The sequence below is a fragment of the Xiphias gladius genome, chromosome 17 (assembly GCF_016859285.1).
Source record: "Xiphias gladius isolate SHS-SW01 ecotype Sanya breed wild chromosome 17, ASM1685928v1, whole genome shotgun sequence".
In the NCBI taxonomy this organism is placed as follows: domain Eukaryota; kingdom Metazoa; phylum Chordata; class Actinopteri; order Istiophoriformes; family Xiphiidae; genus Xiphias; species Xiphias gladius.
The window spans coordinates 380,001-402,500 of NC_053416.1; the positions used below are offsets into that span (position 1 = coordinate 380,001).

Sequence of the window (22,500 nt, forward strand, 5' to 3'; positions counted from 1 at the left end):
CAGATCTGAACCCAGACATGAAACTTGTGTTGATAGGATTCAGTCAGACTTCCGATTATCATGATCTCTGATGTCCCTCCAGAATAAAGCTCCAGAAATCCACCTAGAAATCTGAGAAAAAAGAGGCTGCAGAACTTCATTCAGAATCTTCCTATTTTAAGTTTCCCTCAGTATCACAGTGATCCAGTTGTCTGAACATCCACGGCTACACTGAGAACAGGAGCTGATCGCAGCTGATTTGGCATAAGTTTAATGGTGAAAGTTTGACAATATGTAAACAAATATAGACTAGGAAAACAGGGCTCAGGTTGGGGCCATGAGTGAAGAATGAACAAGACCTGGATACTGGACTTTAAATTGAGATGTAACATACTGTAAAATCTCCTTTCTAGGCTCTGGTTTTACAAATATAAAACCTTCATGGATTAAAATCCATAGTACAAAGAGGAATAATTGACCTTGTGTCAAGTTGAAGGTCCCCTGTCCTTCAACAAGACAGTTTTACTGAGGTTTATTTTATAATGAAGGTCTATGGTGAAGTCATTTGGGGTTTTTCTTTTTTGTTGCAGCAACATGTGTGAACAGTGGGGCAAACTGTGAGCAAGGCTGAGTGGAGGCCCAACTTATTTTGAAAATAACGATATATGAGATGCCTGGTTAATGCAAGTACTCTGCTAAACGTCTGTAAATAAAGAGAGTTTAACTCTCAGCCACAGAGAGTGCAGTGGGTTAGATCATAAGCTGACCTAAGAGTCAATGACTAAATTCACTGATTGACGAATTTATTGAATTTTTGTTTATTGATTTCTGTAGGACTGAGTGAATACGGTTTTTATGTGGCATCATGTGCCAGCGGAGCGTGTCAGCTTAAAGTCACCTTCTACTGCAGAAATAAAAGTGCAGAGTAAGAGAGGAGGAGGAGGGCTGATTTTTTTAACAGTATCTTACTGCTGACATGTTATTTTTGTCGATCGATATTAGCTGTTATTATTAGCTTAACAGGATTTCAGTTGCTCTAAATTTAGCCGAATGACTGACGTCTCCCGACCAATCAGCTCGTCTCTCGCCACTTAAGACTGCCAGCTGATTGGAGAGAAGCTGGTTACAGATGTAATCACTGCACCCACCTGTCCCCCTCGCCTCACACAGTATCATCACCTCACCTCTGTCCCTCTGCTCCTCCCTCACAGTTTAAACCTCTGGTATTTAGACAAAACCTTTGGTTGATGGAAACTGCCTAAATGGTACAAAGAGTATCAGTTTTGTATTGTGTCCACCTGCCCATTTAAATTGGCCTACTGGGTGGAAAATCTCCCAGTACTGGTATTGGTGCACTGTGTAAATCTGCAGGTCAGAATTGACCAAAACCGAACTCCGGCTGGATTTACTTCACCCTAGCGAGTGAGAGACTTACTGCCTCAAATGCTGGTGTGACTGGACCTTAACAGATAAATCGTGAGGATGATGCTTATTCATATTGTGGTGTAATCAACACTACGGCCTGTAGGGGGCGCTAACAGCAGCAGTGAGTTACATTTTCACATTGATCAGAGTGGAGGACAGGTGCTGATAGTTTCTGTGTCCCTGCAGACAACATCTGGACAGACCAGAACCTGCTGCTGGACCCGGACCTTCCCTCCGGCTGGAGAACGATCAAAGACTCCACAGGAACTTACTACTGGCACGTTCCCACCGGCGCCACCCAGTGGCAACACCCCCGCCTCACTGGGACGCCCCAGCAGCTCGACACACAGGTCAGAAGACGTTAGAACACGTTAGAACACGTTAGAACAAATATAACAGGTTACGCCAGGTTAGAACATTAAGAACAGATTAAAACGTGCAACAACAGATATAACAGTTAGAGCATGATAGATAGAACACGTTAGAACAAGGACGTTCTAACACGTTAGAACCTATTTATTGAACCCAGTTAGTCTGGGTAGGCCAAGTTAGCTCAGATCAGCTCAGGTTTGTCTGATGTAGAGGCAGACTTCTGGAGTGTTTCTTCTTCTGTGGTGTTGTGTCTCAGCAGGAGACAGCTGGACAGCAGATCCCCAACAGACAGACAGACGGACCGCCTGAGGACAGGTAAGGCACAAGTTTGTCTTTCCGCACTTATCGGGACCCTCATTGACAGAGCACTTTCCATAGCCCCTCACCCCAACCTTAACCATCACGTCTAACCTAGCAAAATGTCCTCACAATGCATCAATGTCCTCACTATTATGGCTCAAAAACTGACATTGGTCCTCACAAAGACTGCGATACAAGTGCACGCACACACTCGCCTGTTATTCTACAGGCTCATGAGGACCGTCCAGGCTGTCGTTTACACGGGTTGACACACAAACGGCATGAATTCTTTTTTTTCTCTCAGGTCTTCATGGAATGAAGATTATCTCACCAACCACGACCCTGACTCCAAGGTATGACCGCCGCTATAATAATAATAATGGTGATAATAACAAGTAGACTGTTGCTCCGTAGCACGTACCTCCACCAAGGGGTAAAATGCCCTATTTCGCAATGTTAAAGAAAGTGATAGAGAAATCCTGGATCTGTCTCTTTGACCGATCCGGACCAAAATGGAACGGGTTCTTCCCTGACCTAAGAACCATCCCTCCACCGGGTTCTGTGAATCGGTTGGGTACTCTTTGCGTAACCCGCTGACGAATAAACCAACCAACTAACAAAATAAAACGGTACCAGTTTATATTTCAAAATATAATCTGAGCATCGTTTCCTGGTCTGCTGTCCTCGGATTCATGAAACCATGAACAACAACAGCTGCGTCCATCTTGTTTATAGAAGCAGAAGGTGTCTTCTGTGACCACCAGCTGTGATGTCAGGGGAAGGTAAAGATGACACTGTGAGCAGATGATGTGCGACTTGTACAAACAAAAGTGAATAAAGTAAATAAAGGGACGTCCGTCTTTGATTCAGAGCTGCTAGTCCGCTGTATTCTGGTGGTCTAATCTGGACTAATCTCGCTCTCTCTCTCTCCTGGTGTGTGTGTACCTCTCTCTACCATAGTTTTATTTTAATCTAGCATTAATCTGATTCAATCTGTCTGTCTCTCTGTGTCCCGGTTTCTCTGTTTGTCACCCAACAACTCTCTGACCGCTTAATCTCTCCACCTGTCTGTCTGTCAGTGTTTTGCAGTGCGTTCACTGGGCTGGCTGCAGGTGGAGGAGGAGGACCTGTCTCCTGGTCGCAGCAGTCTCGCTGTCAGTAACGTCATCCAGCAGCTGTCTCACTGCAGCAGCCCCGAGCAGAGAGACAGGCCGGGAGCCTGGGGGGAGGTGAGACACCTGCTGAACCGGAACCTGTCTGTCTGTCTGTCTAGAGTGTAGATCCATCACAAACTGACCCAGAATGTGGACATGAACTGAGATAAGCTGCTGAATCTTTCTACAGTGTTTCTCCCAAATGTTTTAGCTTCTTCTAGACCTGCTTAAACTGTCGGGATCTGGTTTAGTATACCAGAATCTCATTTAAACCTGTTTAGAGGATCAGGATCTGGGTTAAACCTGTTTACATATACATTACACCGACTCATTTGGAGATGTTTTTATCCAAAGCAACTTACAAATGAGGGACATGACTAAAGCTTCAGTACAGTAGGAGACCGTGAAGTAGGTACTGAGGACTAGAACTGTCCAACGAGACAAAGTCAGGGAGGGCAGGTACAGAAGTTCACCAAAAGCACTAGTTGGGCATGCAAGAGGTGTCAGCGGTGTCAGGAGAGGAGATGCTCTCAGAAGAGATGAGTCTTTAAGAGGTTCTTGAAGTTAAGCGGGACACTCTCGCTCTGATAACATTTGGTACCTGGTTCCACCGTCGGGGAACCACAAACAAGAACAGTCTGGACTGCTTAGACTGTTGAGATCTTGTAGAACCTGTTCATACCGTCGAGATCTCGTTTAAACCTGTTTTGACTATCAGAATCTGGTAAAAACTGTCGGAACCTGCTTCAGACCTGTCCAGACTATCTGGTTTAAAGCAATTTAGATTGTAAGGGTCTGGTTTAGACCTGTTAATACTGTCAAGGTCTGACTCGAGATCTGATTTAAACCTGATCAGACAGGAACTGATTTGTGTTGTCTCCTTTACCTACCTATCTGTTTGTGTGCAGGGTCGGGAGATGATGCTGGTTCTGAAGAAAGACACTCTGACCCTGTTGGACCCTTTAGACCACACCCCCCTCCACTGTCAGCCAATCATCAACATCCGTGTCTGGGGGGTGGGCTGCAACAACGGCAGGTGAGCCAACCAGACCTGTCGATCCACCTCTCCCCGTCTGTCCCCCTGTCTGTCCGATGTCCAAATGAAAACTACCAGTCCTCTGGTGTCCCCTTCACATCGTGCTACCAAGACAAAGACATGTGCCTTTATTTTGTTATAACACAAAACTTACTCGTTATTACACAAAATCAACGTACCTTGTTAAAACTAGAGGTTTTTCTTCTATAACGTCCTCAGTAGGTTTGTTATTTTACAAAGAAACTTTGTAAATGTTGCCGAAATATCTTAAAAATGTCCAATAGAATAAAATCGATTAATTATTCTCTAGAAAAAGAACTTTGAAGACTACGAGACGGCAGGTTTTCTTCTGACAGCACACACAGTTGGATGTTTCTACACGCTGAGGTGTTGAAATCGAACTCACCTTTCAGTTTGTTTCCTGTCTGTTTGCACTAACACTGTCACTTTCTCTGTTTCTTTAACACGCCCTGCCCCCCCTCCCCCCTCAACCTGGGCAGGGACAGGTAAACCACTCTACCTTTACCTCTTCACAGCCAGAGCCATGAACACACACAGTTACACTCATCTAGACAACCTCCTCTATATGTTAGGGTAATTTATTGGTTTAACCTGATCACCTGCCCATCAGCTGGTCGACCACAACCACATGACCACCGTGTGTGTGTGTGTGTGTGCGTGTGCGCGTGCGTGTGTGTGCGCGTGGTGCGTTCAGGGACTTTGCCTTCGTGGCCGGAGATAAGGACAGCTGTGTGCTAAAGTGTCACGTGTTTCGCTGCGACGCTCCTGCCAAAGCCATCGCCACAGCTCTGCACGAGATGTGCTCCAAGGTCAGTGAGCCCCTGCAGTGTCCTTAAAGAACCTGAGCACACTCTCAGGTGTATCCTTCACCACGTTCCCCATCGCAGTTTAGCGTGTCAGCACGCAACATTAGCTAATCAGCAGTGAACACAAAGTACAGCTGAGGCTGAGGAGAACGCCGTTAGTTGTGCAGGTATTTGGTCAAAAACCAAAGTGTTGGACACATTAAATTGTTTTGGTAAAACTTTATAATCCAGTCTGTGATTCACAGTCCAATTTCATTGCATGATCAGTTCCCAGTAGAACACTGACTGGTTCCTACTGGTATGAGGAGAAACAACTGGGAGAAATAAATTATACTCTGAGCATTTTTGTAAATGCTGGGTACCTGTAAATATAATGTTGTATATGAAATACCTGTTATTTTGCTGATGAATATATTGCGACAGAATGAGGGGGCTGCCACCTTAATGCTAAATATTTCTTTGTTGCTGTCCAACCGGCGAGCCGCTTCTGAGGGAAAGTGAAATATCACATTAGTGAGAAGTTATTGATCAAGACGCATCAGCTTGACAGAACGGCCGTCACAACGAGCCAAGATTTCTCACCTGGGTGACCATCCCACGGCATGTGAAAATAAATTCCTGGTGTATTCGACGCACATAAAGTACCATTTGGTGTAGTTACCTTTTCCATATGGTGTGCTTTCACCGGTGTCTTATATCCCGTGATTTTCTTATGTTCGACAAATCATCAGCTGTTTCACAAAACCACAGAACCTGTTTTGAAAGTGTGTATCTGCTCGCGAGTCCAGTTTAACAATGAATCGACGTTTTTAAAGGTCTCCTTAAATGAGATTTACTGACAGCAACAGACGTTTAATCTAAAACCAGACTGATCCTTTCGCACTGTTGCAGGATAAACAAGTAAAAACCCGGACGTTTAAACTTTTCTGTGTCTGTAGATGATGTCAGAGAAGGCGCTGATGAGGCCGTCTCGCTCTCTGACGATGGAGAGCATCTCACCTGAAGACCTGCCCAGACAAGGTAAGTCACCTGTTCGGATCTCTGAGATCACCTGTCGCTCTGTGATTGGTTCTTTAAGAATTACTTGTTGTTGTTTCAGTTGAGTTCCTGGAGGCGGTGCGGAAGCAGGTCCAGAAGTTTGAGGTCCAGTACATTGGTAACCTGCCCGTGTCCAGAGCCATGGGTAGGACAGAAAGACACCTGTTACACCTCAACACACCCGTATTGACCTCTGCGTTTGTTGCATCATGTAAAGACGGTGAACAAACTCATGGTTAAAGCTTCTGGTGACGCTGATGAGTGATGCAGTTATTTTAGAGCGAAGTTACTCCAGAGAAGAACGGAGGCGTGGTGGCAGTTTTCTCAGGCTTTCGGCTTCACTTTAAAACCGTCATCAGGAGCAGGCAGAGGTGACAGGGAAACAACAGCTAATAAATGCCAGGTGTGCCAGCTGATTGCTCGGATACGCCAGTGAGTTTATTGATCAGTTCGTGAATGAATTCATTAATCATTAGTTTGTGTTGGTGCGGTTGAGTCTGGGTGGGTGTCCTGGTTTTTGCAGGCAGCGTTAACCTGATACCAGGGCCAAAACAAGCTCAGATCTGAGTGGACCTCCTAGTGTCATCTCCAACCGAACTCTCAGACCTGGACTTTTAAAAACACACCTACTGTTACATCCAATGACCAACGGGTGTCGCCAAATCAACCAGGCCTGAAATCTGAGGCTTGTAACTTGAACACGTGCAGCTGATTAATCTGAAGGCTGTTGCTGTAACTGTGGGTTTCTGAATGAAGGTGTGTTTGCGTGCTGCAGGTATGGAGGTGTTGAACAGAGCGATCGAGAGCATCATGAACTCTACAGACCGAGACGACTGGGAGCCGACTGTGATCCACATCACTGATAACGTCCTGTCTCTGTGGAAGGGAGAGGTACCGTCATTGTTAGAACAGAAAACACTGTTTATCTGCCGGGTTAGAGGTCACCTCAGCTCTGTTTCATCTGTGTTACCGGATCCTGACAGGAGGGGGAGGAGCCGTTCTGGGAGTGTCAGGTGCGTTTCCTCACCTTTCTGGGCGTCGGCCACGACAGCCACACCTTCGCTGTGATCGTCGACGGCGGCACGCAGCGATTCGAGTGTCACGTGTTCTGGTGTGAACCGGACGCAGGAATCATCTCTGAGGCCGTCCAGGCTGCATGTATGGTGAGACGCCTGTCTGTCTGTCTGTCTGTCTGCTCAGTGTGGAGGACCTGCAGTTCTCTCTCTGACCACTAGCTGAAGCCAAACACACCTTATGAATGTGAGTTGACAGACTCGGCCTCAGTGGTTCTCAACCTCTCTACATGATTAATGGAAAACATTCTTCTAAATGCATTGAGGTCGACTTTTACTCTGACAGGTATTTGTTTTTGAGTTTTTTCCTGTTTTGTGGCGATTAAGCCTAAACTTAAAGCCACTGAGGGGCTGCGTATACAGGCTAATTAAGTGACGCGCTCGGCGTAGCACCGCTGCAGTGTCTAATGAAAAAACAGAGTCCGACTTCTGCTTCCAGTGATTGGATATTTATGTCTCACCCTTTCATGGTCTTCAATGTTAAACGCAAGAATCCATAACCAGTGCCTGCATAAATCTCCATACAGCCAAACACTTCATCAGTACCTTAACCCGTGATTTTTCACGGGTTAAGAACCGAGAACCGAACCGTGTCGTTTTTGTGTCTAAACCTAAAAAAACCTTTACTACTGCATTGTCACATCATGAAACTGATTTATTTTCCCACAGTTTCGAAGGCAAAGATAAATGATGTGGTCCTGATGATCAGGGCGTCAGATCAGACGCCCTGATCGTTGTAGAGCGCGTGGACAAGTGACGTATTTTGTTGTCTAATATGGAGGATTTGTTGGGATGATCACGATTCCCTGTGTCTGCTGGATGTGGAGGCTGGGAACTGTTTGCTAACATGTGAGCCACAGTTACTTTACAAGATGATAATGTGCAGACTCACAGCGGACTCTTACCCCCTGTGCAGGTCCACAGAGCTCTTTAGCCGCTTTTGTTTTTGTTTTGGTTTTGATGTTTGGTTCGGTTGATGTTTGGTCGCCAATCTGTCGCTCTCTGCTGCTCGCTGATTTCCTGGCTTTATTTCCTACGGATTCCCCTAACGGTCCTCCCCTCTCCGTCAGGTCCAGTATCAGAAGTGTCTGGTGGCTCAGACTCCTCCTCCGAGGTCCAAGACGTGGCGTGAGAACCCGTCAAAGGTTAAACGAGCCAACTCCATGGATGGTGCCGCCTTCCCTCCTCTTACATCTCGTTACCACCTTAGCGGCAGCTCCACCACGATGAGTCCGAGGATAACGAAGGGCAATGGCAGCAGCAGCGTGAGGAAGGGGATGTTGGCGTTCTTCGAAACCTTTCGTAACAAACAGACCGCCACGTCTTAATGATGGGGGAGGGACTGCCAGAGTCATACGTCAGCAGAGGTAGGTCACCGAGTGGTCTCCGGTCCTCCGGGACTAAAAAATGTTTACCACGACCATGACGGCGAGGCCACGATCCGGGCCAACACCTCATTGGCTGAACTCATGACTCTGGCGGTCCGACCGGCCGGTTGTGCCGCCTTCACATCACCAGCGACGCCGACACTCACCACAGTCGCCTCGTCTCCTGTTTGTTGGATCTGACACATACCTGTCTGAACTCGTTGTGGTGAGGTTAGTCTCACCTGACGCTGCAACGCCATCAAGGCTGCTGGGGTGAACAGCATGAATGTCAGGTGACTAGCAGAGGTTTTAGGGACACCAACGTGGGTTTTCTGTGTTACCGGACCTGTAAGTGGCTGTGATGGATCAGACCGGGAAAAATGAAAAACCACTGGATCCAAACAGCAGAGGACTGATCAGTCACACGTCAATCAAGACCTCCACCGACACCTCATCACCTTCTCAGTTAAGATCTGCGGAGGTTCATTTTATCCAGAATTAAGATTAAAGGAGAAAACTGATCAACTATTGTTATATCAACGACTCAGGATAATTGGACCATAATTAAATGTTAAAACAGAAAAGGAAACTGAAAATGAAGACTGGGTATTGAAACGACAGAAGGATCTGACTTAGCTTTAGTCAACGAATAGCTTCAGCATCATTTTTCATATTAAAGAAACCCTTAAACGACCCTTCAACACGACTCCCACCCCCAACCCTTCACTGTAATGTGACCATTCAGGAGGATTTGTGTCTGAACCCCTTAAAAAGAGTGAAACTTAGAGGTAAGATAGAGAAGACAAGCCTCTTTCTACACTGGGTGTCAGTGTCAGATAAGTGTTCTGTGTGCGTTCGCTTCAAGCTTCATATTTAGTGAGTTAGAAAAGCTGCAGTGAGAGATTCAGACCCAGAGAGAAGAACAAACCCGCAATGTTTATTGACTTACCTGTTTATTTTTCCATGTTCAGGTCACATGGCGGGAGGCGGTGAAGTAACAGGTTTCCATGGTTACAGCAGTTCACCTGCTAACGGTTTCTGTAAGGAGAGAGATGAACAGAGGGTCGTGGCCAGTGTCCGGACAAAAACCCAATCTGAGACATTAGGGGCAGGAAGTCGTAATGTTTAGAGAATAAAGTCAGAATATTTCAAAAGTCAGAATCCTTTGAGAAAAATTCAATAAAGTCTAATAGTAATGATAAAGTCCAACAAAGTCTATAATATAATGAGAACAAAGTTGTTATCTTGTCTGATTATTTTGAGAATAAAATCAGAAAATAAAATTGTAATTGTAATTGTAATATTCAGTAAATGAAGCCATGATATTAGCAGGGAAAAGTCGTCACATCCTGAACAAACAGATGTAATGATTTGAGAATACAATTATTCTCAAGAATATTTCTTTATTCATGAACTAAGTCAGAATATTGAGAAAAAAGTAAGAAAGTAAAAGTAAGATAAAGGGATATTTTCAGAATATAGTCATGACATTTCAAACTACAGCAGTAGTAAAGGCACGTGCTCTTTTTTCCTGAATATTACGAATTTATTCTGTACTACAAGTTTTTCTTCTATTAATTCTGACATTTTTCTCATAATATTAAGACTGTGGCCTGATACTCCAGCATACAAAAGCTGTTCTTTAGATTACGCATAAAATACATTAAGTAAGACTTCAGCAGACAAAAGAATAACATAAGATACATTTAAAAAGATTAACGAATAATCAGGATGGATTTGATTGGCAGATATGGAGGCTTTCACACTGACCTCCCAGGAACACTGAGAGCTCTTAAACGCCTCCTCAGACGGTCAGTAAACACACCGCAAGCAAATCCACATTCATTTAAATGCTATTTTAGTGAAAGTCAACGACAGTTTGACACTTTGCATGTCAGGCACAAATGACAGCATGGAAAGTCATTGAAAATATCCTGGAGACTTGGATTTCTTTACCGTTCTCACATCCCATGGCTTCACGTTACCGAATGTACAGCTGGAGGCGCTGTTCAGAAATAGGATGCAGACTGTAACTCACAATATAGACAGACTCTCCAGCTGCCTCCTGGTCGGCCAAAGCGCCTGTAGATAGAAGCTTTATTGTGTTTAATGTCAGTAGGAAAATTTCAGCGAGAGGTTCAGGGTGTGTTATTACAAGAACGGAAACGCATTCAGCGTCCAAACACCTCGTCAGTCTGCAGCTCCGGGAGACGAACCCCGAGCCGGACGTCACCTGCTGGGTTTCTCTCCCTGTATATCTGCAGTCAAATACTCTGGCACAAAAGAAGTCAATGATGTCATGTAAATTAACCGAAAACGTCAAATAAACCGATGAAAGTATTTTTCTCTCTGGTCCTGACGCTCATTTACACCGATCGGCCACAGCACCAAAGCCGGTAGCTGCTTTTAACGTTGTGTAGGAGCTGAAAGGCGTCATTCCTGCTGCAGAGGCCACACCGATATGTTACTCGTGAACGCAGAGAAGAATTGTCGCTGCATTTCCTCCGTCTGTGGCTTACAAAGCACGGGTCAAACCTGGACTTCAGTGGGAAGCAGACTCCTGTTTAAAGCAGTTTCACATTTGTGAAACCTTCTCTCCCTTTTTTTACTATATCTCTGCTTTCAAAGGAAAAGACAAAGGAGAAAGAGATACGAGGAAGAAAAGAGGAAAGAGCCGCTAACAGAAGTGATACATCCGGTGTCTGAGGACCCGTCACCCCCCAGACCAGACCAGACCAGACCAGACCAGACCAGACCAGATCAGCGTAACGAGCTGACTTATTCTTTCACTTCATGAACATGCAGCTGTGATGTGTCTAAATTCAGCAACGTCACCTATTGGAAACCAGAACGGTCTCGGTCTCTGTCAAAGTTCTGACGGATTTTGGAGGAAAATCCGATCGTATTCAGCTCTTCACCTTTGGCAGGTGTTTAGTCTTTGCAGACCATAAGCAGTTGTCAATTTATTAGGAACACCAGCTCAAACTGACTCAGTCTGATCCAGCAGTCCCTCCGGGACCGGGGGTCAATCCTAATCAGTCTGATCCAGCAGTCCCTCCGGGACCGGGGGTCAATCTGAGTCGGTCTGATCCAGCCGTCCTTCCGGGACCGGGGGTCAATCTGAGTCGGTCTGATCCAGCCGTCCCTCCGGGACCGGGGGTCAATCTGAGTCGGTCTGATCCAGCCGTCCTTCCGGGACCGGGGGTCAATCTGAGTCGGTCTGATCCAGCCGTCCTTCCGGGACCGGGGGTCAATCTGAGTCGGTCTGATCCAGCCGTCCTTCCGGGACCGGGGGTCAATCTGAGTCAGTCTGATCCCAGCAGCTCTCCCGGGGACGGGGTCAATCTCGAGTCGTCTGATCTCCCCCCCCCCGACCGGGGGGCGACCGGGGTCAATCTGAGTCGGTCTGATCCAGCCGTCCCCTCCGGGGGGGTCAATCTCTGGAGTCCAGATCCCAGCCCGTCCCTCGGGGACGGGGGGGTCAATCTGGGTCCTCATCCACCAGTCCTTCCGGGACGGGGGCAGAGAGGCGAGGGCAACTCCTTAAACTCCAAAAAGAAAAAAAGCTGTCAAATAATTTTTGGATCTGACACAACATCTGCACACGTGTATAACAGTGGGAACAGAAAAAGCCTAACTGAAGGAAGAACAGACCGGACTGGCAGGGAAGCTGACTTTCTTTACCGGGAGTGGACTTCTTCACCGTTAGGACTCACTTTATTAAACTCAGAGACCAACTGTAGGGATGTCCAAACCTGTTTTGTTTTTTTTTTCAGTTTCAGCCAAACCTGGTTGGGTTCTGTTTTGTTCAGTTTCTTCATCAGTCATCAGGTGACGGGTGGGTTGGAGTCAACAGAAGGAGGGGAGAGAAGCACTAGGTCAGAGAAGAAACCTTTTATTGTTTGTTAGAAAAATAAAAACTTTAAGTAGAATAATAAATAAATGAACAATGAAAAGATAATACACTGTCGATCAGCCAATGGTCATTTTATCCTTCAGCCAATGTCCATGGCTTTACATGAACAATGGTGTCAGATCTCTCAGTCCCAGCACTCGTCACTGCCCTCGACACTCCAGACCGCCCTCAATGCTCTCACTCAATCAGATCAGTCGGGGTTTCAGTCCTGAGGGAGAGGAGGAGTCAAACGGTGGACGGAGACAAACAGAGAGAGTGTGTCTTCGCTGACAGCTCGAAGGTTTGTCTGTCACTTCATCCTTCCTCTCGCCAAACTCCGCTCTGAACTCCCTCGTGAGGATCGACCGCCCTTTTCCGAGAGAGTCGCCGATCCGCCTCGCTCCGCGCGGCGCTGCCGCTGCGCGGGGCGGCGACGGGGGACGGCGGACGGCGGACAGTCCTTCCGGGACGGGGGAGAGACGGTCGGGCCTCTCACACACTCCCGAAAAAGAAAAAAGAAGTCAATTTAATTTTGTACAGTTTCCACAAACACACCATTAACAATAACAGTGAGAATCCAAGTCCTTCCGGAGGAAGAGAGAAAAAGTGAAGGAACTTAAGCCTCTAACTTAAGGAAGAAAAAAGACTCCCTTCCACCACAGGCTCTCAATAACATAACTTCAGAGATAAGAAGAGAAAACTCACTGTGTTTGTGTTTTTTTTCAGCGCAGAAGGAAAGCTGAGTCCAAACCTGTTTGGTTTTTTTTTTTCAGGTGGTGACGGGTGGGGGGGTGGTGTCAGTCCTCAGGGTCCTGGATCTGATCTGTGTCACTGTGTCATTGGTTTTTTTTTTTTTTTTTGTTAAAAAAAGAAAAAAAACGAAATAATAATATATAATCATGGATATGATATAGGGATAATTATGAATATGAATTTTAAAAAACAATTCTGTCTGATCTGTCATGAACATTGTGGTCAATGGTCATGGGGGATGGGGGGCCCTCACTCATCTCTCTGCCCTCGTGCACCACCATAATCGCTATAGTCCATCCATCCAGCCAATGGTCAAACGACATGGGACCTCAGACAGAGGACAGGACAGAGACGGGGACAATCAGGGGGCACAGACTGATGTGTGTGTCTGTGTCTTCAGTGAGTTCATCACTGCGCAAAAATCCAAATCTCAGAATATTTCAGGAGTCAAGAGAGACGAGAGACAGAGAGAGACACAGACAAACTTTCGTTCTGGCCGATTCCCTCCGCCGTTCCCGTCGGTCCGACGGCGGAGCGGCGGCGAAAAAAACGGGGCCGCGCGGGGGGTCGTCCGGCCGACGAGAATTCTCCGGTGAGAATCGCGGCCCTGGCGGCGCTGCTGCCGAAGGCTGAGTATTACACCGCCACTGTCACGTCGTCCGAGAACAAAATCCGTCGGAGCCTTTCGATGGATCCTGGCGGATAAAGAGGTTTAAACGCGGGGCGTCATTTTTCCAGAACACGTGATGCAGCTGTCCGGCTCCAGCTCTGTTCAGTCAAATGATAAATACCTGTAAAAATAAGACCAGTTTTTTCCTCGTTGCCACGTGATGGTTTGCGTTGCTGACAGCTGCGGACCGGTCTGACTGGAAACCAGTGTACGGATTCCTCAGGACAAACAACTCGTCTGTTTGACAGAAAGAGACGCAGAGACGGGGTCTGTCTCCGCGCGGCGGTTGTCATGGAAACCGGTATATTAGATTAGAGCCGGTATGAAGGCAGCTGACCAGACATTAGACGGATCCCTCACCAAAATCCTGCTCGACCTGATTTTAGACATAAATGTGTCAGGTGATTTGAAAGTTCAGAACTTTTTTATTTCCACTCCTGAATTTCTGTCCCACCGCTTTCATGCTTGTGCATCACATGCACATGTCAAACAGACAGAAACAGACATATGTTTACATCGGTCGGTATGTCGATGACTGAGTTGTGACAGTTCACAGAACTCTGGAGGCAGGTTTTAATAAAGACGCCTGGCAGTCATGATTCTGTGAGTCTGCGCTCAGACGCTTCAATTATCCTGTGTAATCTGAATATAAAGACGTGGTAACTGGTTTATTTACCCTGTGTAATCGGTTTATAAAGACGTGGTAACTGGTTTATTTATCCTGTGTAATCTGAATATAAAGACGTGGTAACTGGTTCCTGACAGACTCTGGTGCAGCTGTGACCAGATCTCAGTGTTTATCAGCGTCTCTGTCACCGGCTCCAACTCCTCCGTCAGTGGAGGAGTTGGATGAACAGACGATGAACCACAACACAGTAAAACACAGGAAGGAATAACGTGAAATAAGTAGAACAAACACCGAACGCTAATAAAGACTTAATTGTCCTTAGATCTGCTTACAGCTACATTAGAGTCTCTTATAAACCAGTCAATACATCTTTATTGACTGATTATTAATTCTAAATAGAGGTTCATGTAAAGTGTCACCAGCAACATAAAATGAAAACCCTCAGGCGAAGTCTGTGCCTCAGAACTGTGCTTAATAGAGTACGTGAGCAAATGTTCTTGGTTATTTTCCAGCACCGTGCGTGATCGTATGAAACAGTTTCTATGAATCCGACCCAAACAGCTGTGACGCTGCGACCTGCCGATCTCAGAGCAGGTCAGCGAACATCTTGTTCAACAACACGCACTCTGTGTCTGTGTCTGTGTGACATACCTCGGCTCTGCTGTCGCTCTGTGTTTGGCTGCAGCGTGACAACCTGCCCTTCGCATTTTCATACTTGTTGTGCAAAAGTGGGCCCTTTGTCCTGATGCTGGTGCCACAGGAAAGGTCAAGAGGTCACCAAGATCTCAAAGAATCATTGTCTCGAGATCACCAACGTTCAGGGGGAATTTAAAGCATCATTCCGATCTTATTCTATCATTTTTTCACTCTCAACGCATCGCATTAAAGGCCAAAACCAGTGTGTTAGTCCTTCAGTAAATACGTTGTTGACTACAAGATAAACACTGAGCGGACAACAGAGAATTAAGGCCACTGTGATGGGAAGACGTGAGATTTTTCCATATTTTTGAAATATTTCCAGAGAGTCTAAATTTTACCCACTGGTTCCGACTGACGACGTAAATCTTTAAAACCACCTCACTCATATATAGTTTCCTTTTTATAAAAGTCTCAGTGATTTCCTGAAACAGGAGGAAATACAGACGATGTTGCCTGAAAGAATAATAGAGTATTTACAATTTAGGTCACAAAAGTTGTAATATTCAACAATAAAGAATAATTGTAGAAAGAGGAAGTTGTAGCTATTGTTATCCACCTATTTCTGCTTTCCTCTGTTAGGTTCCACTCACCGCTCCGTCCAGATGAGCGGCGAACAGCCTCCTCCGTACCGCCCTCATTTCCCTGAGGGACCGCCGGCCCCCGGCTACCCTCCAGGTTCGTCTGCCACAGTTCAAAAGGAAACGTTTATATTCAAAGTCCGGTGGTAATTGTGTTAGTCATCGATGGCTTCTGTCATGACCGTAGTGCAGGATTTCTCTTAAAATGGACATTTTCTTAACTAAACCAACACTTCAGCTCAAAGTCTGAGTCAAATCTTTCATGACAGTGTTTATTGGTGAAAACTTTAACTTCACCTTCTCCACGTCCATCCATCTTTTTCCTTAGAAGAGCTATGGCCTTATTTTTCTAATATAACATAGTACAAAATATGACTTCATTCTTAAAATAGTTCACCTCCATTCTTTGCTATTAATATTGTGACTTCACTCTAGAACTGTTATGAATTCATTCTCAAAATACTATGATTTAATTAATCGCCATATTATGGCTTCTGTCTCAAAATGTTCCGACTTTATTCTTGGGGCTTTTTGAAACAGTCAGTTTTACCTTGTTCATTGCGTTGTTTTGATCACGTGACCAGTTGTTGTCTCTTTACAGCTCTCATCTCTCAGCCTGCAGCCTTCCCCGGTTCGCCATACCAGGTACCCAGCATGCACTGCTTTTCCCGTCAGCAGCTACCCGTCTGACAAAACCACTGACAGGAGACATAAACCACATCAGAAAAACAAATTTGAAAGATATTGAAGCATGATCATCATTGTTAGCATAGCATTAGTCGGACAAATAGCCTGATAAGGTTGAGCTGTTTCAATTTAGTGAAGACTAGCCATCACAATTTGGATGTGACGCTTGGTGTTAACGTTATTTCCATGGAAACTAACGTTAGCTAGCGTACTTATTATTCCAAATTCCGCTCGTTTAACGTGACTTAACTTAACCATTTGGTCGACAGTTACAACATAGGTTTAGCCCCTCAGCCAAAGAGCCAACCTAACGTTACCGTTAGCCCCTGGTGGTTCAGTTTCTTTTATGCTAAGTTAATATTAGCCAGGCTAACGCTGTGACAACCACCACCTGATTTAACAGTTCGCTGTCTGGTCTGTTTTAGAACATGAGACTAATTCATGAAACGAAGTCGTGGACCTGTATCTAAAATGGACCCACGTTACTCAGGTGTGGAAGAAGTATTCAGATCCTTTACTGAAGTAAAAGTACATAAGTATTAGCAGCAAAATGTAGTTAAAGTATTAAAGTAAAAGTAGCGGTTTGGTCGCTCTGACTGATCTGTTATTATATCTGACATCATTAGATGATTAATGCTGAAGCATCAGTGTGTAGCAGCATGTTGCTGCTGTAGCTGCTGGAGGTGGAGCTGCTTTTAACTACTTTATATACAGGTAGCTAGTTATGTCCACTGGTTCCCAACCCGGGGGTCGGGCCCCTCCAGAGGGTCGCCAGGTAAATCTGAGGGGTCGTCAGAGGATTCGTGAGAAAGAAGAAAAAACACAAATCCGTTTTCAGTTTCTGGACTTTTTCTCTAACTTCAGATTTTTGGTGAGATATTGGATCATTTGAACCATGTGAGGTTAACATGGTTAACAACGCGTAGAAGTCTGAAATGTGGCCCCGTCTTTTAGTCCACCAAACAGTAGTTGCAATGGCTATAAAACCCACTCTGATTTTTACCCCTCCGCATCTTTGTCGGATTGCATCCCCGTCTTAAATCCTTCATTTAACACTGGTGCATGAAACTTTTTGTTAAATGGGAAGAAAAGGTCAAAACATGTTGATATTTCCAAAAAGTAAGGCAGCCTTAAGGCACTGATATCAATAGCCGTAGTTCATCAGAATTTATTTTTGTGGCTTAATTGTAGCATGTAAACTCCAACCAGGTCGCTAAAACTAACAAAATATACAAAATGTCCTCAGTGGGTCGTTATTAGAGCGATTTCGTTATCATTTTGTCTTGGTTTTCTGTTTTATTTGAGAGAGCTTGTGTCTTATAGTGAAATGCAAAGGATTAAACTGAGCGGAAGGGTCCACAGGTGACCCTGTAGGGAGACTCTTCCCGACTCCGATTGTCTTTCAGATTCAATACTTTTTTAAACTTAACCTGATGAGAAAAAAAGTATTTTTTTCAGACTGAAGCTCTGAGTTTGTTCTTTTAAACTGAAATTTCATTTTTTTCAACCTGTGGCACATGACCATCACAGTGTCACTAAGACAACCACATCCGTCTCCTCTCCAGACCTTCCCTCAGACCTACGCAGGTGGAGGAGACCACTCTTTCTACCATGGGCCCCCAATGCCACCGGGGCCACAGGGGCCACCTGGGCCCCCAGGGGCATTCATGACTCAGCCTGGGTTGCAAGGATACCAATGCGGTCCCCCGGGGGCCGCCTATCACTGGGAAGGCGCGAAGCCGTACGGAGAGCCGCCAAAACAAACGGGTAGGTCAAAGGTCAGAGTCACATAATAAGAACGAATAAAACGAGTACGACGGCGACGAAGTGCAAAGGACGAACAGTGTCTTAGTTTCATTATAAACAGTAAAAAGCTCCAAAAAGGAAAAATGGACATAAAACAAATACTACTAATACCTGCTACAATGATATAATACACTACATATTATAAAAGAAGTTATCAGCCAGTTGAACAAGTTGTAAACTAGTTGTGAGCTTTTACTCAACAATTAAATCATAGAGCAAAGAATCTTCTGATCGTCTAGAAAACTAAAAAAAAAAGTTTCTTCAAATTAGACAATTTAAATTCATCATTAATGCTGAATGTAAACGCATTCCTGTTTTTTTATAAACGTAATAAAATGTTGTCTTGACTCGCTGTCATGTTCTTATACTATTCATATGCTTCAAAAGTAAAATTCAACTCATTTCAAATATTTAATAATAATTTATCGGACTTGGTGCCTATGAATTAAGCTCTGTGGTTGGTGGGGCGCTGCCTGTGCACCTCTGTTGCCCCCCCTCCCTGCCAGTGTTCGTGGTGGAGCAGCAGGATCAAGGTGGTGGTGCTGAGGAGTCGTGTCTGGCAGCCTGTTACGCAGCTCTGTGCTGCTGCTGCTGCCTCTGGGACACGATGACCTCTGACTGCTCTTCTGTTCCGGACCTGGACCTTCACCGAGTCTCCAGTCGAGCAGCGGGGCTGCCGTCACGCCGCCAGCTGCTCCTGGGAAACGGGTTATTAGAATAAAGTCTCAAGTCTGACTGGCGCCTTGGTCCAGTGTCTGCACTGGAAGTGGTCCTGGTTCTGGCGTCCTCTGTCTTTCTATCGTACGTCACATGGGCTACAACTTGGGCTAAATTTGTAAATGGAATTTAAAGCCAAAGATACAATAAGATGCTAATGATGGAGAGAGTACCGTCGCACTGGAGAGGGCCTCCTCCAGTGTCCACCCCGTAGACTGCCCTCCGGCTGAGCTGTGGGTAACTTCCCTCCAGGGACGGTCTTTTTAATCTGGTATCTGTGGTGGATGTGGTGGTGGTGTAATTTGACTCTTATCTAATATAACAACAAACTGGAACCGGGTCACATGACATCATGAAGACTTTCTGATGTGTAAGAACGTGGTGGTAAATGATCCTCACAGTCCTGCTTTGGGTAAAAATCAGACCTCCTACATTTCTGGTCATGAATAACGACAGTGTTTATCTTGGTCTTTTTCTCGTTTCACAGAAAATCCCCAATTAGCTGACGAACAGTTTAAAGAGAAGAGTACCGGGGCTGTGAGATGTTGTTGATGACCTCCTGACCCCCGGTCTCGCTCTCTCTCTCCCTCTCTGCCAGTGTTCGTGGTGGAGCAGAAGGATCAAGGTGGTGGTGCTGAGGAGTCGTGTCTGGCGGCCTGTTCAGCTGCTCTGTGCTGCTGCTGCCTCTGGGACATGTTGACCTCTCACTTCTGCTGACCTCTGACCTCTGACCTTCACCTTCATTGAGTCTCCCATCAAGCAGCGGAGCCGCCATGACGACACCAACACTTGGAATCTGATTATTAGAATTATGGGTGTATCAATAGAACTGATATGGCACCGCCAATGTCCCCCAGTGGCCACTCGCAGTACTGCAACAAAAAAATCACAGTAAAAGAGACGTCTGTAAAACCGTTGGCGCGACTCTTCCAACTGCAAACAAGATCCAATTTTAGTCTATTTCCAAGTTTTGATCCATGGAAGTTTTATATTTGTAAAACTTCCCTAGAGCCTAGGAAAGTGAGTTTTATTTCCATGATGTCATCTCAATGTAAGGTCTATGAAAAACAAGAAAAATGTTTTAAGTTTGGATTAAAACTATCCCCCGGAGAGCCTTTAAATTTCAGCTCTCTGTCTAAAACGGTGTGCAGATCAAACTATAAACACGGATGGATTATGAGACAACAGGCCCCCGACCCTCTGCTACAGAGGACCAAGACCCCCAGACTGAAAGAGACATTGTCTGTCTCTTTGTGGTCGTCTGTCTTTTAACATTTACCCATTTGGCAGACAAGTGATGGTAACAGTCTCTTTAAACAGGGGCCCCCCGATGCCCCAGACTCTGGGGGCCTGTGCCCAGTCATCATCGTCATCATCATCTCCCTCTGATCCTGCTGACTCTAATAAAAATAAAATATATTAACCCAACTGATTGTTTTCTAAAACTAAATCGTTCTTTGTATGAACACAATTCCCTCTGAAATATAACTGATGTGCTCAGAAAACATCACAAGTTGCAGGAAGAAGACGTTTAATCTGATAAGTGAGAAAGTTCAGGGGAATAAATAATATCCAGTTGCCGTGTGTATACATACATACACACACACCAACCATTGAGCCAAAGTATTAAAACTGGTCACTGGTTTAAGGAAATAAAAATAAAATGTTTTAACAACAATAAAGAGTTGTCTCAGGTTTCTACTCAGATTTGTCCTCTCCTCCTCGGATTGGTTCAGCCTCCTGTCAATCCCTGATCTCCGGTTATACCTCCACACTCCTGCACACACATGAAATTAAGCTAAGCTAAACTACAATAAACTAAGATGAATTACGATAAGCTAAACTACAATAAGGTAAAATAAGATAAGATAAGATAAGCTAAGGTAAAATAAGATAAGATAAGATAAGCTAAACTACAATAAGCTAAAATAAGATAAGATAAGCTAAGCTAAACTAAGATAAGATAAACTAAGATAAGCTAAGATAAGATAAACTAAGATAAGCTAAGATAAGATAAACTAAGATAAGCTAAACTAAAATAAGCTAAAATAAGATAAATTAAGCTAAGCCAAACTAAAATAAACTAAAATAAGATAAATTAAGATAAGCTAAGATAAACTAAACTACAATAAGGTAAAATAAGAAATTAAGCTAAACTAAACTACAATAAGCTAAAATAAGATAAGATAAACTAAGATAAGCTAAGATAAAATATACTAAAATAAGATAAGATAAGATAAATTAAGCTAAGCCAAACTAAAATAAGCTAAATTAAGATAAGCTAAGATAAACTAAACTACAATAAGGTAAAATAAGATAAATTAAACTAAGCTAAACTAAAATAAGCTAAACTAAGATAAACTAAAATAATATAAACTACAATAAGGTAAAATAAGATAAATTAAGCTAAGCTAAAAAAAAGATAAGATAAGCTAAGATAAGCTAAACTAAAATAAGATAAGATAAAATTAGCTAAACTAAAATAAGATAAGATAAAATTAGCTAAACTAAAATAAGATAAGATCAAATAAATTAAGCTAAACTAAAATAACCTAAGAAAAGATAAACTAAGATAAACTAAGATAAGCTAAACTACAATAAGCTAAAAGAAAATAAGTCGGTGCTTTAACTCTCACCAGATCCATTTTAAGCACAAATCCACAACATTTCTGTTACTGAGGGATTTAAATTGTGTACGTTATAGAAAGATCACAAAAAGCTACAGCGAGATCAGACCACGACGTTGTTCCCTACGTTTTCAAAGATTTCAACAATCTATACAATATATAAGTATGGTAAGATCGATATAACACTCAGGTCACTCCTCGTTAGTATAGTGGTGAGTATCCCCGCCTGTCACGCGGGAGACCGGGGTTCGATTCCCCGACGGGGAGGAACATCCTTTTATCCAAGGGGACGGAAACATGTCCAACCTGAGTCATGGGACCTACGGAGTCCTCATCTGTGTCCCTCGACTTTATAATCTGAACGTAAAGCTGAACCGAACCACGTGTGGAAACGGGGTCTGACCTCTTTCTCCTACCGGACACGGTCGTTACTTATTTCACTGACATGACCTGAGGAATAAAGCGCGTCTCCGTTGCACTAATGAAGCTACAGCGGACGCTTTGTCTTGTCCACGTGTATGTGATAAATGTGCTAAGTGAAAACGGCTCGTAGCTGCCTGGGCACCGACTGCCGCGTTCAAAGTGTTGATTATGTCGGAGACACAGCGGGAGTTAAAGTCAGGATTATGTAGTAGAGGAGCCTTCGGTGCTTTCACTCAATACTGGCGATAATCCAGTATCGAGCGTAGTTAACGAGAGGAGATTAGCTCTTAGTGAGGGAGGTGTGCGGCCCTGAAAAGGACCTTTATGTTGCTGGTTGACAGCGGGTTTACTTGGAGCTGGTGTACTTTGTCACAGCCTTGGTGCCCTCGGACACGGCGTGCTTGGCCAGCTCGCCGGGGAGCAGGAGACGGACGGCGGTCTGAATC

General features: G+C 44.6%; 3 protein-coding genes and 1 non-coding gene across 4 annotated transcripts in view; 3 read left to right on the forward strand and 1 right to left on the reverse strand.

Annotated features, from left to right (window-relative positions):
• The window catches only part of apbb3 (amyloid beta (A4) precursor protein-binding, family B, member 3), a 14,836-nt gene extending 3,951 nt beyond the window's left edge, over positions 1–10,885 (forward strand). The window contains exons 2-12 of the mRNA XM_040150739.1: positions 1,591–1,754; positions 2,036–2,091; positions 2,381–2,429; positions 3,156–3,305; positions 4,139–4,266; positions 4,982–5,096; positions 6,032–6,113; positions 6,193–6,276; positions 6,907–7,022; positions 7,115–7,294; positions 8,275–10,885. Of these exons, the coding sequence (XP_040006673.1) occupies positions 1,591–1,754; positions 2,036–2,091; positions 2,381–2,429; positions 3,156–3,305; positions 4,139–4,266; positions 4,982–5,096; positions 6,032–6,113; positions 6,193–6,276; positions 6,907–7,022; positions 7,115–7,294; positions 8,275–8,532 (1,382 nt within the window). The 3' untranslated portion in view covers positions 8,533–10,885. The remainder of the gene's footprint in view (positions 1–1,590; positions 1,755–2,035; positions 2,092–2,380; positions 2,430–3,155; positions 3,306–4,138; positions 4,267–4,981; positions 5,097–6,031; positions 6,114–6,192; positions 6,277–6,906; positions 7,023–7,114; positions 7,295–8,274) is intronic.
• A 3,326-nt stretch (positions 10,886–14,211) lies between these two features.
• LOC120802807 (cysteine-rich and transmembrane domain-containing protein 1-like) lies at positions 14,212–20,028 on the forward strand. Its single transcript, XM_040150975.1, has 5 exons — positions 14,212–14,290; positions 15,796–15,905; positions 16,410–16,439; positions 18,047–18,248; positions 19,603–20,028. Exons 1-5 carry the CDS (start codon positions 14,212–14,214, stop codon positions 19,719–19,721), a joined length of 540 nt encoding a protein of 179 aa, XP_040006909.1. The 3' UTR covers positions 19,722–20,028.
• The window catches only part of LOC120802324 (histone H2B 1/2-like), a 2,988-nt gene continuing 297 nt past the window's right edge, over positions 19,810–22,500 (reverse strand). The window contains exons 1-2 of the mRNA XM_040150013.1: positions 22,405–22,500; positions 19,810–19,876 (exon numbers count right to left, since the gene is read on the reverse strand). The exon at positions 22,405–22,500 is cut by the window's right edge and continues 297 nt beyond it. Of these exons, the coding sequence (XP_040005947.1) occupies positions 19,825–19,876; positions 22,405–22,500 (148 nt within the window). The 3' untranslated portion in view covers positions 19,810–19,824. The remainder of the gene's footprint in view (positions 19,877–22,404) is intronic.
• On the forward strand, positions 21,827–21,898 carry trnad-guc. The gene has a single exon. It is a non-coding gene; the product is annotated as a tRNA-Asp (tRNA).

Coding starts and splice junctions, on each gene's coding strand:
- LOC120802807 (XM_040150975.1), top strand. CDS start 14,212: ATGAAGGCAGCTGACCAGACATTAGACGGATCCCTCACCAAAATCCTG. Junction 15,906..16,409: donor CTCCAGGTTCGTCTGCCACA/GTTCAAAAGGAA, acceptor CTCATCTCTCAG/CCTGCAGCCTTCCCCGGTTC. Junction 18,249..19,602: donor AGAGCCGCCAAAACAAACGG/GTAGGTCAAAGG, acceptor CCTCTCTGCCAG/TGTTCGTGGTGGAGCAGAAG.